The 14,459-nt window shown below is 46.2% G+C and overlaps 1 protein-coding gene across 1 annotated transcript in view; it reads left to right on the forward strand.

The window, feature by feature from the left end:
* The first annotated feature begins 564 nt into the window (after positions 1-564).
* Positions 565-14,459, forward strand: part of LOC144680350 (interleukin-10 receptor subunit beta-like) — a 78,289-nt gene continuing 64,394 nt past the window's right edge. Inside the window, exon 1 of the mRNA XM_078541328.1 lies at positions 565-854. Within this exon, the coding sequence (XP_078397454.1) occupies positions 722-854 (133 nt within the window). The 5' untranslated portion in view covers positions 565-721. The remainder of the gene's footprint in view (positions 855-14,459) is intronic.

Below are 14,459 nucleotides of genomic sequence, written 5' to 3' on the forward strand. Positions count from 1 at the left end.
CCTGCGACCTCTAAGGTCAAGGTTGCATGGGAACACCAGCACCTGCAAATTCCCCTCCAAGTCACACACCATCCCGACTTGGAAATATATAGTCACTGGGCCAAAATTGTGAAACTCCTGAGCTAACAGCACTGTAGGTGCACCTACACCACAACCTGTTCAACAAGACAGCTCAACACCAAGTTCTCAAGGGCAATGACAGATGGACAAATAACCCTTGCCCTTCAGCGATAGCCACGCCCTGCGAATGAATGAACAAACTGCTAAATGAGTTTTCTCTCCATTATAAGGAAACCGAGTTGCAACATGAATGTAGTCCTAGGCCTTGGACTTGATGTTTAATGATGACTGTCTTATTCAGGAACCGTTTAATCCGACACAGGCTAAACCCAATGTCCAGCAAGCACGACAACATAGCTCCGTCCTGTACCCCGACAGGTTGGACACCCTTGAGTAGGGGAATGCGCATGTTTAGATAACGGTGACGTTAAAAAGAAACTTGAGTTACCAATAAAACTACTACGCAGTGGGTTTGTGATGAAATTCTACTTCTCTTTATCCTGTGGAGCAGAGAAATCCCCGGACATACCCAAGGCAAGCAGAGCCGGGAAACCAGCTTGTGGAAATTAAGAACACAGAGAGCGAAACTGACTTTCACGTTGACACATCTCTTGCACCGAGAACTGTTTGCTTATTGTCTCTTGGAAGTCGGCTGGACGGGATGTCTCGGAGTGGATTTCTGTCCCTTACCTTGTCCCTGTGGCTGTGCCGTGTGTCCCGGGACAGTCTGCGGGTCTCAGCCCTTCAGGAGGGCAACAACTCAAGGGGATGGAGTGAGACTGCCCTGAATGCAGGTTAGTGAGATGTGTTCTTGTCTCGGTCAGGGGCTTCATTCTGCTCAGTGTGTGAAGAGTTATACCATTCACTTTCTTGTGCTCTGATAGATTTAACTTTTGGGATAATAATCAGTAAACATTTAAAAGGAAAACGCACGAGGGATCAGAAGTATCAGTTTCATTTTCAAAGTCGGTGTGGTTGATAGTTGGTGACTCTCACCATCCCATAAACCATCACGGTGCACTGCAGTTGGGAATTTGAGTGGAGTGGAAATTCTCTGGTAAGTGTTGGTTAGTGTATCTCGGTTGTGAACGTGGCCAAGTTGGTACTATTGACAGAGTTGATCAGCAGACACTCCTTGGGTGGAAACTTAAAAGATTATTTACATGGTACCCAGCAACATATGTGCTTTCAACTCTATCTCTGCACTACTTACTAAATAGAGTAGTGACAGAGTCTGAGAAGACTGTCCTGCAGTCAGCATCATGGTGAACAGTCTGGGAAGAGTATCCTGCAGTCAGCATCGCGGTGAAGCAGTCTGGGAAGAGTATCCTGCAGTGAGCACTGTGGTGAAGCAGTCCGGGAAGAGTGTCCTGCAGTGAGCACTGTGGTGAAGCAGTCTGGGAAGAGTTTTCCTGCAGTCAGCATCATGGTGAAGCAGTCTGGGAAAAGTGTCCTGCAGTCAGCATCACGGTGAAGCAGTCTGGGAAGAGTGTCCTGCAGTCAGCATCACGGTGAAGTAGTCTGGGAAGAGTGTCGGAGGTTTTTTCAGCAGCTCCCACTGCTGCTGGCGACCTCCAGGCCGGTCATTCTGGGCGGTGACTTCAACTGCATCATCGATGCGGCTGGACGATCCGGCAGGGCCGGCAGCAGATTGGACGCTACGTCCAGATCCCTGATGGGAACAGTTAAGGATGCCAAGCTGCACGACGTCTTCAGCAACCCTGCAGACGGAGCGCAGCGTAGATACACCTGGTCGCGGCCAGACGGGTCCATTCGTTCCAGGATAGACTTCCTGTTTGTGTCCCGTGCATTCACAGTCAGATCCACCGAGGTCAAGCCGGTGTTCTTCTCTGACCACTGCCTCCTACTGGCGGACTGCCACTTGGAGAAGGACCTGAGGGTGGGCAGGGGGGCATGGAAGCTAAATGTGCAACTGCTGACCCCAGAGAACATTGAGGAGCTCAAGAGGGATTACAAAGGTTGGAGAACCGTGAAACCCCTCTTTGAGTCCCTGACACACTGGTGGGAAGCGATCAAGGGAAGCATCAAGAGGTTTTTCATCCTCAAAGGCACCCAGAAAGCTAGAAAGGAACAGAGGGAAATGTCCCGACTCCAGAAAAAGATGCAGAACCTGCTCCGGCTGCAGTCGATGGGGGTCGATGTCAAGGAGGAGCTCCAAGAGGTGAAGGGCCAGCAAGCCTCGCACTTTGCCTCGGAGGCCTCCAAGATCATCTTCCGTTCCAGAGTCCGCTCCGTGGAGCAGGATGAGACGTGCTCACGTTTCTTCTTCCAAAAGGTACACAGAGAGCGCTCTGTGATCAGCAGCCTGAAGGAAGAAGACGGCTCAGTAAAGTCATCACGGTCCGACATTCTGAGGATCAGCAAATCCTTTTATGCCGGATTGTATGACGTGAAGCCCACGGACAGCACGGCCTCCCAGTCCTTCCTGTCCTCTATCACGGAGGTATTAGACCACAGTACGCGGGAGAGCCTGGACAAACCGCTAACTCCTGATGAACTGACTAAGGCCCTCGAGTCCTTCGAGAAGAGTAAAACCCCCGGAAGCGACGGCTTGCCGGCGGAGTTGTATTCGGCTCTGTGGGACTTGATCGGCCCAGACCTGCTAGGAGTGTACGAGAGTATGCTCCTGGCCGGTAGTATGTCAGAATCCATGAGGAAAGGCATCATCACCCTCATCTACAAGCACAAGGGGGAAAGGGAGGAAATTAGAAATTGGCGACCCATTTCACTGTTGAATGTGGACTATAAGATTCTGTCCAAGGTCATCGCCAACCGGGTCAAATCCGCTCTGGAATTGGTGATTCACCCTGACCAGACCTGCTCTGTGCCAGGCAGGAAGATCTCTGACAGCCTGGCGCTGCTCAGGGATACGATTGCCTACGTACAGGACAGGGGTGTGGATACCTGCCTCATCAGCTTGGATCAGGAGAAGGCCTTTGACAGAATATCGCACACCTACATGGGGGATGTGCTCTCCAAAATGGGGTTTGGGGAGGGAATTCGAAATTGGATCCAACTGCTCTACACTAACATCAGTAGCGCAGTCTCAATCAATGGGTGGGAAACAGATAGCTTTCCGATTAAATCTGGAGTCAGGCAGGGCTGTCCTCTCTCGCCTGTCCTTTTCGTGTGTTGCATAGAACCCTTTGCCGAGTCCATCAGGAAGGATCCGGGCATAAGAGGAGTGACGATCCCAGGCAGTGGAGGCACTCAGGTAAAAGCCTCCCTGTACATGGACGACGTCGCCGTCTTCTGCTCGGATCCGCTGTCGGTGCGCAGACTGATGCACATCTGCGACCAGTTCGAACTGGCCTCGGGAGCCAAGGTAAATCGTGGGAAGAGCGAGGCCATGTTCTTTGGGAACTGGCTGACCGATCCTTTGTCCCCTTCACTGTCAGGGCTGACGGCCTGAAGGTGCTGGGGATATGGTTCGGAGGGACCGGGGCATGCGTTAGAAACTGGAAGGAGCGAGTGGCTATGGTGAAAAGGAAACTGGGCATGTGGGAGCGACGCTCCCTCTCCATTGCGGGAAAGAACCTGGTCATCAGGTGTGAGGTACTCTCGCTGTTGCTGTACGTGGCGCAGGTCTGGCCCATTCCAGACTCCTGCGCGACGGCGATCACTCGAGCCATCTTCCGCTTTATCTGGAGGTCGAAAATGGATCGTGTCCGCAGGGACGCGATGTACAAGCCTCTAGATAAAGGGGGAAAAAACGTGCCCAACATCGCCCTCATACTGATGGCCACCTTTGTGTGTGGCTGCATCAAGCGGTGCGTAGACCCTCAGTACGCAAACACCAAGTGTCACTACGTGCTGAGGTTCTACCTGTCCCCGGTGTTGCGACGGATGGGTCTGGCCACGCTGCCGCGGAACGCTCCAAGTAGTTGGACCGTGCCGTACCACCTGTCCCTGGTGGAAAAACTTATGCAGAAAAACACCTTTGACCACAAGTCCATCAGGCAGTGGTCAGCACGTAACGTCCTAGAGGCCCTGAGGGAAAAGGAGAGGGTGGACCCTGTGGGATGGTTCCCCGAGCAGACTGTCAAAGTCATTTGGCAGAATGCCTCATTGCCAGAACTTTCCAACAAGCACCAAGACGTAGCTTGGCTGGTGGTGAGAAAGGCCCTCCCCGTCAGATCCTTCCTACACGCCAGGAGGCTCACCCCCTCTGCACGTTGCCCTCGAGGTGGCTGTGGTGGGGAAGAGACCGTCGTTCACCTCCTTGTGGATTGTGCCTTTGCAAAGAAAGTCTGGAGAGAGATGCAGTGGTTGCTGTCGAGGTTCATCCCGAGCAGTTCTGTGACACAGGACTCTGTGCTCTACGGGCTGTTCCCAGGGACACACACCGAGACAAACATCAACTGCAGCTGGAGGATCATCAACTCGGTGAAAGAGGCGCTTTGGTCTGCCCGAAACTTGTTGGTCTTCCAGCACAAAGAGTTGTCCCCGACCGATTGTTGCGGACTGGCACAATCCAAAGTCCAGGACTACGTGCTGAGGAACGCACTAAAGCTTGGGGCAGCTGCCGCAAAGGCGCAATGGGGAAGGGTCGCTGTCTAAGACCTTTCTACCACAGCGCACCGAGAGACTGGGAACTGTTTAGAGCCCCTCGGGCTGTACAGATCAAAATGAAAGGCTGTAAATGATTGTAATATTGTTTGTACTGATGCACCTGGTGATACATTTTGTAAAAGTTTAACCTGGATTGTACCCTTGTAATGTTGTTTTTGAAATGGTTTTGAATGTGATTGAAGATATTTTATGAATAAAGTATATTTTTACAAAAAAAAAAAGTCTGGGAAGAGTGTCCTGCAGTCAGCATCGTGGTGAAGCAGTCACTTCAAAAAGTGACATCAGCACAAAGGTGAAAGCTGATTGGTGAGTAATGGGTAAGTGTTTTTCTCCAGTTTAAAATAGATTAAACTAAGGAAAGGGTTCTAGTTTTTATTTAAAGTACATAATTAATTTAACTTTTTTTTACTGCATTTAACTTAAGGATTTTTTTCTCAACTAGAGGCATGGCAGGACAGCTGAGTCCCATGTTATGTGCTACCTGCAACATGTGGGAAGTCCTAGTGCTCTGACTGACCACATGTGCAGGAAGTGCCACCAGCTGCAGCTACTTGAGCTCTGAATTTCAGAGCTTGAGCAGCAGCTGGAGGCACTGAGGTGCATCCGCGAAGCTGAGAGTTTTGTGGATAGCATGTTTTTAGATGTGGTCCCCCACAGCTTAAGGAAGTGCAGGCAGAGAAGGAATGGGTGGCCATCAGTCAGAAGAAAGGTGTCAGGCAGGTAGTCAGGAAATCCCCAGGGTGCATTTTGCTCGAGAGCCATTTTTCTGTATTGGAAAACGGTGAGAGTGACGGTTCCTCTGGGGAGTGCAGCCACACTCGTAGCACTGTGAGTGGCTCAGCTGCACAGGGTGGGGGGGAGGAAAAAGAGGGGAAGATTAATAGTGGTAGGAGACTCGATAGTAAGGGGAATAGACAGGTGTTTCTGCGGCCATAGACGTGACTCCAGGATGGTACGTTGCCTACCTGGTGCCAGGGTCAAGGATGTCACTGAATGGCTGCAGGGCATTCTAATGGGGGAGGCCAAACAGACAGATTTTGTGGTACATATTGACACCAACGACATAGGTAGAAAGAGGAATGAGGTCCTGCAAGCAGAATTTAGAAAGCTAGGAAACAGATTAAAAAACAGGACCTCAAAGGTAGTAATCTCTGGATTACTTCCGGTTCCACACGCTAGTGAGTATAGAAATAGAAGGTTAGCCCAGATGAATGCGTGGCTGGAGATACAGTGCAGGAGGGAGGGCTTTGGATTTCTGGGACATTGGGACTGTTTCTGGGGGTGGTGGGACCTGTACAAGGCGGACGGGTTGTACCTGAACCGGAATGGGACCAACATCCTTGAGGGGAGGTTTGCTAGTGCTGTTGGGGAGGGTTTAAACTAACTTAGCAGGGGGGTGGGATCCTGAGAGGAGGTTCAGCAGGGGGAGATGCACAGCTAAAATTAAGAGAGAGAGCAAGTGAGTCTGGAAGGCATCGAAATTATAGGCCAGTTAAGGCACAAGGGAGTTTGGCAAGTTTGGATGGTATTTATTTTAATGTAAGGAGTCTGACGAATAAGGTAGATGAGTTGAGGGCACAAATTAACACATGGAAATATGATGTCATTGCTGTCACAGAGACATGGTTGAGAGAGGGGCAGGATTGGCAGCTCAATATTCCAGGGTATAGAGTCTTCAGGCAAGACAGGGAAGGAGGTAAAAGAGGAAGAGGTATTGTAATATTGGTCAAGGAATCAATTACAGCAGTAAGGAGGGATGACATCTTAGAAGGCTCCTCAAATGAAGCCATATGGGTAGAACTGAAAAACAAAAAAGGAGCAATCACATTGCTGGGAGTGTACTATAGGCCCACAAACAGTCAGAGAGAAATAGAAGAGCAGATATGTAGGCAAATTTCAGAGAAGTGTAAAAATAATAGGGTAGTAATAGTGGGGGATTTCAACTTCCCCAACATTAACTGGGTTGGTCATGGTGTGATAGGTTTAGAGGGAGCGGAATTCTTAAAATGCATCCAGGAGAGCTTTTTAAGCCAGTGCGTAGAAGGTCCTACAAGAGAGAGGGCAGTCCTGGACTTAATTTTAGGGAATGAAGCCGAGCAAGTGGTAGAGGTATCAGTGGAGGGGCATAGTGATCATAACTCCATTAGATTCAAGGTTGTAATGGAAAAGGACAAGGATGGGCCAGAAATCAGAGTCCTAACAGGATTGGATAAAGAGAAAAAGGGAGGCTTATGGCAGATACCGAGGGCTCAAAACAGCGGAAGCCCTAGAGGAGTATAGAATGTGTGGGGGGGGGGGACTTAAAAATGAAATTAGGAGAGCAAAAAGTGGGCATGAAAAACATTGGCAGGTAAAATAAAGGAAAATCCAAAGTTATTTTACAAGTACATTAAGAGTAAGAGGATAACTAGGGAAAGAGTAAAGCCCTTTAAGGGCCATAGTGGTAATTCGTGTGTGGAGCTGGAAGATGTAGGTAAGGCTCTAAATGAATACTTCGTGTCAGTGTTCACAAGTGAGAGGGACGGTGTGGGTATGGAAATCAGGCAGAAGGACTATGATATAATTAAAGGAATTAGCATAGAAAAGGAAGAGGTTCTAAGTGGTCTGGCAGGCTTAAAAGTAGATAAATCTCCAGGCCTGGATGAAATGTATCCCAGGCTGTTGAGTGAGGCAAGGGAGGAGATAGCTGGGTCGCTGGCAATAAGTTTCAATACCTCTTTGGCCACAGGAGAGGTGCCAGAAGACTGGAGGACAGGCAATGTGGTGCCGCTATTCAAGAAGGAAGGAAGGGATAAACTAGGGAACTACAGGCCAGTCAGTCTCTCCTCAGTGGTGGGGAAACTGTTGGAAGCAATTCTGAGGGACAGAATTAATCTACACTTGGAGAAGCAGGGATTAATCAAGGACAGTCAGCATGGTTTTGTTAAGGGGAGGTCATGTCTGACCAATTTGGTTGAATTTTTCGAAGAGGTGACCAGGTGTGTAGATGAGGGCAATGCATTTGACGTAGTCTACTTGGACTTCAGCAAGGCTTTTGATAAGGTCCCGCATGGGAGACTGATAATGAAGGTAAGAGCCCATGGGATCCAAGGCAATTTGACAAATTGGATCCAGAATTGGCTGAGTGGCAGGAAGCAGAGGGTGATGGTCGAGGGGTGTTTTTGCGACTGGATGCCTGTGTCCAGTGGAGTTCCACAGGGAATGGTGTTGGGTCCCTTGCTGTTTGTGGCATATATAAACGATATAGACTTGAATGTAGGAGGGCTGATCAGTAAGTTCGCGGATGACACAAAAATCGGTGGTGTGGTAAATAGTGAAGAGGATAGCCTTAGATTACAGGAGGATATAGACGGGCTGCTCAGATGGGCTGATCAGTGGCAAATGGAATTTAATCCGGATAAGTGTGAGGTGATGCACTTGGGCAGGACAAACAAGGCACGGGAATACATGATGAATGGTAGGACCCTGGAAAGTATCAAGGATCAGAGGGACCTTGGTGTACATGTCCACCGGTCCCTTAAGGTAGCAGGACAGGTAGATAAGGTGGGTAAGAAGGCATGTGGGATACTTGCCTTTATTAGCCGAGGCATAGTATATAAAAACAGGGAGGTTATGTTGGAACTGTATAAAATGCTGGTTAAGCCACAGCTAGAGTATTGAGTGCAGTTCTGGAATCTGCATTATAGAAAGGATGTGATTGCACCAGAGAGAGTGCAGAGTAGATTTACCTGGATATTGCCTGGGCTGGAGAGTTTTAGTTATGAGGAAAGTTTGGGTAGACTGGGGTTATTTTCCCTGGAGCAGAGGAGATTGAGGGGGGACATGATTGAGGTGTATAACATTATGAGGGGCATAGATAGGGTAGACAGGAAGGAACTGTTCCTCTTGGTGGAGGGATCAATAACTAGGGGGCATAGATTTAAAGTAAGGGGCAGGAGGTTTAGAGGGGATGTGAGGAAGAATGTTTTCACCCAGAGGGTGGAGGGAATCTGGAACTCACTGCCTGAAAGGGAGGTAGAGGCAGAAACCCTCATAACATTTAAGAAGTATTTGGATGTGCACTTGCGATGCCATGGCATACAAGGCTTGGGCCTAGTGCTGGAAGATGGGAGTAGAATGGTTAGGTACTTGTTTGACCAGTGCAGACTCAATGGACCAAAGGGCCTTTTTCTGTGCTGTAGACCTCTATGACTCAAACAAACTGATCTGTAGTTGATGTCTCTATCCCTCAAACCTCTCCAGCTCAGAGTCATTGAACTGGAGTGCAAGTTGGAGACAGTGTAACACATAAGGGAGGGGGAGCAGTATCTGGACAGTTTGCTCCAGACTTCACTCACACCTTGCATAGAGGAACAGGTTCAGAATGGGCTTAGTGTGACTGATAGTTTGCAAATAAAAGCAAAATATTGCAAATACTGGAGATCTGAAATAAAAACAAAGTCCTGGAAAAACTTAGCAGGTCTGGCAGTATCTGTGAAGAGAGAAATAGTTATTTTTTCTGGTCCAATATGACGCTTCTTTGTAACTGATAAGAGGCAGGAATGTAAAAGCAAAATACTGCGGATGCTGGAAATCTGAAACAAAAACGAAAATTGCTGGAAAAACTCAGCAGGTCTGACAGAATCTGTGGAGAGGAAGACAGTGTTAACGTTTCGAGTCTGTATGAGAGTTAGGAATTTGATGGGTTTTATACTGTTGCAAAAGGGAGGAGGGTCAGATGGTGCAAAAGAGAAGGTCAATGATAGGTTACAGGGCGGGGGTGATTAAATGACCAAGATATCATGGAAAACAGACAAAGGGAATGGTAATGATAGTATTAAAGGCAGAAAGCACTGGTCCAGAGTAGGTGTTATTAGCAGAATAAAGGTCAGTGCTGTCTGAAAGCAAAAACATGAGAACAAGATACAGACTGGCACTTGGGGCAAAAGAATCAAAATGGAGGACAGGGTTCATGGTCCAGCTTACATTGAGCTTCACTGGAACAAGCCAAAAACAGAAATGGGAGCATGGGAACAAGATGGTGAATTGAACTGACAAGCGACCCAAAGGTTGAGGTCATGCTTGCAGACTGAGCAGAGGTGCCCCACAAGGCGACTGAGCATCTGAGTGATCTACAGACTGGGTGACAGCTTTGTGGAACACCTTCGCTCAGTCCGGAAGCATGACCCCAACCTTTCGCTCGCTTGTTATTTCAATTCACTATCTTGTTCCCATGCTCACATTCCTGTCTGCGGCCTACTACAATGTTCCAGTGAAGCCCAATGCAAGCTGGAGGAACAGCAGCATCTCATCTTCCAGTTAAACACTTTACAGCCTTCTGGACTCAACATTGAGTTCAACAACTTCAAACCATGAACCCTGTCCTCCATTTTAAATTTCTTTCCCCAAGTGCCAGTCTGTATCTTGCTCTCATGTTTTTGCTTTCAGACAGCACTGACCTTTATTCTGCTATTAACACCTACTCTGAACAAATGCTTTGTGTCTTTAATGCTACTAGTACTACCCCCTTTGCCTGTGCTCCATGACATCTTTGTCATTTAATCCCCCTTGCCCTCTAACCTATCCCTGACCTCTTTTGCTCCATCTGCCCCTCTCCCCCTTTTCAACAACATAAAGTTCATCACATTCCTACCTCTCTTCAATTCCAAGGAAGAGTCACATTAGACTCGAAAAGTTAGCTCTGTTTCTCTCTCCACAGATGCTGCCAGACCTGCTGAGTTTTTCCAGCAACTTCTGTTTTCATTATGATGGTGCGCAGAGCAAGGAGAGCTCTAGTAAGGTGTAGAATAAGGATCTGTAAAAAATGATCCTATCTAACAGGTAGTTTACTTGCTAGCTGTGAGGATAAGACCGTTGGAAGGACAATCAGAACTGAACCATGACGCCTTGGAACACAAACCCATCCAACAGAAGGGGGAGGAAGAGGACCATTCTGTGATAGCTGGGAATTCAATAATTGAGAAGATAGATGGCACCCTTTGTAAGCATGCCATAGTGAAGGACATCCCAAACAGGTTTGATGGGATATTGGAGAAGGAAGTGGAGGATCTGGTTGTTGTGATCAATATTGGGACCTACAAGACAGGGAAGGGTAGGCAAGAGGCCGCTGTTTGGAGTAGCAGGAACTAGGAGCTAAGTTAAAGAATGGGATCTGAAGGACGGTAATTTCTGGATTATTACCCAAAGCACATGCAAATTTGTGTAGGGATTAAACAGATTAGGGAGGTGAATACATGGCTGTTGTGGGAAAGAACAGTTACATTTCATGAGACTCTGACAGCAGTACTGGCACAAGAAGGAACTTTGCTGTTGGTATGGATTCTACCTGAACCAGCCTAGGACCAGGGCCCTGGTGGGAAATGATAAATATGGTGAACACACGAACTTTAACTAGTAAATGGGAGGAGGGTTTATGTGAGAGTACTGAGATGGAAAAGGTAGCATTAATGATAGTTCAAAAACACGTCGAAGGGAAGAACGAAGAGTAACCATCAGAAATTGTGCTTTAGGCAATACAGATAAAGAGGAAACTAAAAGATGTAAGGTTATCAAACCAGGAGAAAGAAGTATAAGTATGAGTAAAATATTAGAGCAGAAGCTCAGGTTAGGGTGTGTGTCTCCAAATAAATGTACTTTATACAAAAGCACAGAGTATGAGGAACAAACTGAATGAATTTCACGTACAGAATCATCTTGGAGGGTATGACATAGTAGCCATAACTGAGGCATGATTACAGGACAGTCAGGGCTGTGAAGAAAATACATCAGGCAATAAGGTCTACAGGAAGGATAGGGAAAATAGTAGAAAGGAAGGAGTAGCCTTAGTGATTAAGGATGAAAATTTCAATAATAAGAAAAGATATAACGCGATGGAAGCAGGCAGTAGAGACTTTATGGTTAGAACTAAGAAAAAGAAAAGGATTTAAGACTGTCACAGAAGTTGTATATAGGCTCCCAGGCAGCAGCTGTGAAGTGGTAGATTGTACAAATGCAGAGTATAGACAAGCGTGTAGCAAAGGCAGAGTGGTTTCAATGAGGGATTTTAACTTTCATATAGATTGGGATAAGCAGACTAGCACATCAGATGATGAATTTCTTGGGGATGTTCAGGACAGTTTTCTACAACAGTATACGCAACAAGGTAACATGCTGTATTAGATTTAGAAATGAGCCAGATTTAGTTTACAGTCAAACAGCTTGAACATTTATCTAATAGCGATCATAATATGGTTGAATTCAATGTAGCGCTTAAAAAGCAGAAGCACAAAACTGCTCCTAAGGTTCCAGATTTAGGTCAGGCTGACTTCAATGTAAGCAGACAGAGACTGTTTAAACTGGGCAAATCTATTAATGGATAAAATGACAGATTATCAGCGGGAGGTGTTCAAAAGAGAATTTAAGGTGACACAGAACCAGGTTATACACTTAAGAAGCAAGAATTCTACTTGCCAAAAGTAAAGCCATGGTTCCATCCCAGGATTTTAAAGGAAGTAGATGAGAACATTTTGGATGCCCTAATTATGATCTTCCAAAACTCTTTTGATTCAGGAACCATTCCTTTAGATTAAAAAATTGTTCATGTCTGATATTTATAGGAAACTGGGGAATTACAGATGATTTAGCCTAACATCAATTATTGGGAAATTACTAGAGTCTATAATTAACAATAGGGTGACTCAACAGCTTAAGCTTCCATTGATCAGAGAGAGCCAACATGGATTTGTAAAGGGTGAGTCATATCTGATGAGCCTGATTGAATTTTGTGAAGAGCTGACTAATAGACAGGGAAATGTCTATTGCGTTTATATGGACTTCTGGAAGACATGATTTGGACTTAAATGTTGGGGGTATGAACAAGAAGTTCACAGGTGACACGAAAATTGGTAAGGTGGTAAATAGTGAGGAGGATAGCCGTAAACTGCTAGACGATATCAATGGACTGGTCAGGTGGACAGAGCAATGGCAAATGGAATTCAACCTGGAAAAGTGTGAGGTAATGCACTTGGGGAGGGCTAACAAGGCAAGGGATTTCACTATGAATGGTAGGACCCTGGAAAGTACTGCAGATCAGAGGGACCTTGGTGTGCATATCCACAGATCCCTGAAGGTACCAGGGTAGGTAGATAAGGTGGTTAAGAAGGCATATGGGATACTTGCCTTTATTAGCCAAGGCATAGAATACAAGAGCAGGGAGGTTATGCTGGAACTGTATAAAACACTGGTTAGGCCACAAGTGGAGTATTGCATGCAGTTCTGGTCACCACATTATAGGAAGGATGTGATTGCACTGGAGAGGGTGCAGATGGGATGCCGCCTGGGTTGGAGGGTCTGAGCTATGAGGAAAGATTGGATAGACTGGGGTTGTTTTCCTTGGAGCAATGAAGGTTGAGAGGGGACCTGATAGCGGTGTATAAGATTATGAGGGGCATAGATAGGGTGGATAGGAAGGCACTTTTTTCCATTAGTAGAGGGATCTATAACCAGGGGACATAGATTTAAGGCTAAGAGGGGAGTTGTGGAGAAATGTTTTCACCCAGATGGTGGTGGGAGCCTGAAACTCACTGCTTGAAAGGGTGATTGAGTCAGAAACTCTCGTAATATTTAAGAAGTATTTAGATGTTCACTTGCATTGCCATAGCCTCCAGGGCTATGGGCTAAGTGCTGGAAAATAGGATTAGTGTAGTCAGATCTTTGTTGACTGGCATGGACACGATAGGACGAATGGCCTCCTTTTGTGCTGTAAACATCTATGCGTTTGATGAAGTCCCTCATGAAAGACTATCAGCTAAAGTTGAAGCTCATAGGATTGAAGGCAAATTACTGACTTGTTAAGAAATTGGCTGAATGACAGGGGACAGAGAGCAGGGATAATGAGCAGGTACTCTAATTGGCAGAATGTGTCTAGTGGTGTCCTGCAAGGATCTGTGTTGGGGCCTTAACTATTCATGTATTTATTAATGATTTAGATTAGCTGATAGAATGTCACATGATCAGATTTGCAGATGACACTGTTAGTGTAGCTGGATACATAAAATTACAAAAATATTAATAGATTAAATGACTGGGTAAAATTGTGGCAAATGAATTTCAATGTAGGTAAATATGAGGACCTAAAATTGATAGGACAGAGTAATTTATAAATGGTGGAAGGTTAGAAAAAAATGGAGGTCCAAAGAGACTTGGTAGTCAAGGTACAAAGATCATTAAAACGTCACGAAGAGGTGCTGAAAATAATGGCCTTTATACCCAGAGGGTGGGAATACAAGGGGTTAGAAGTCATGCTTCAGCTATACAAAGTGCTGGTTAGATAACACGTGGAGTGCTGTGAAGAAATCTGGGCTCCACACTTTAGGGATGATATATATGGCCTTATAGGGAGTGTAACACTGGTTTACCAGAATAATACCTGGACTTCAAGGTTAAATTAAGAGGAGAGATTATACAAATTAGGCTTGTACAATCTGGAATTTAGAAGGCTAAGGAGTGGTTTGATTGAAGTTTTCAATATATTGTGGATAAAATAAGATAGGGTAGATTGAGAAAGACCTTTTAACCAGCAGAAATAGTCTAGGATGAGGGGCATTTGAGCCAGGTGTTTCAGGATTGAAATTAGGAAACACATCCACACACAGTGTTAGAAGTTTGGAACCCTGTTGTTCCTATAATAAGAAGCTGAGGACACCACTAATTGCATCCCGGCAATTTAAGTACGTTCCGCTTATCTCTGCTCTCTGTTTTCTATCTTCCAACCAATTCACTACTTATGAAAATATGTTTCCTCCGATTCTCAATCAAATTATGGCTGT

Source organism: Cetorhinus maximus, chromosome 5 (assembly GCF_964194155.1).
Source record: "Cetorhinus maximus chromosome 5, sCetMax3.hap1.1, whole genome shotgun sequence".
NCBI lineage: Eukaryota > Metazoa > Chordata > Chondrichthyes > Lamniformes > Cetorhinidae > Cetorhinus > Cetorhinus maximus.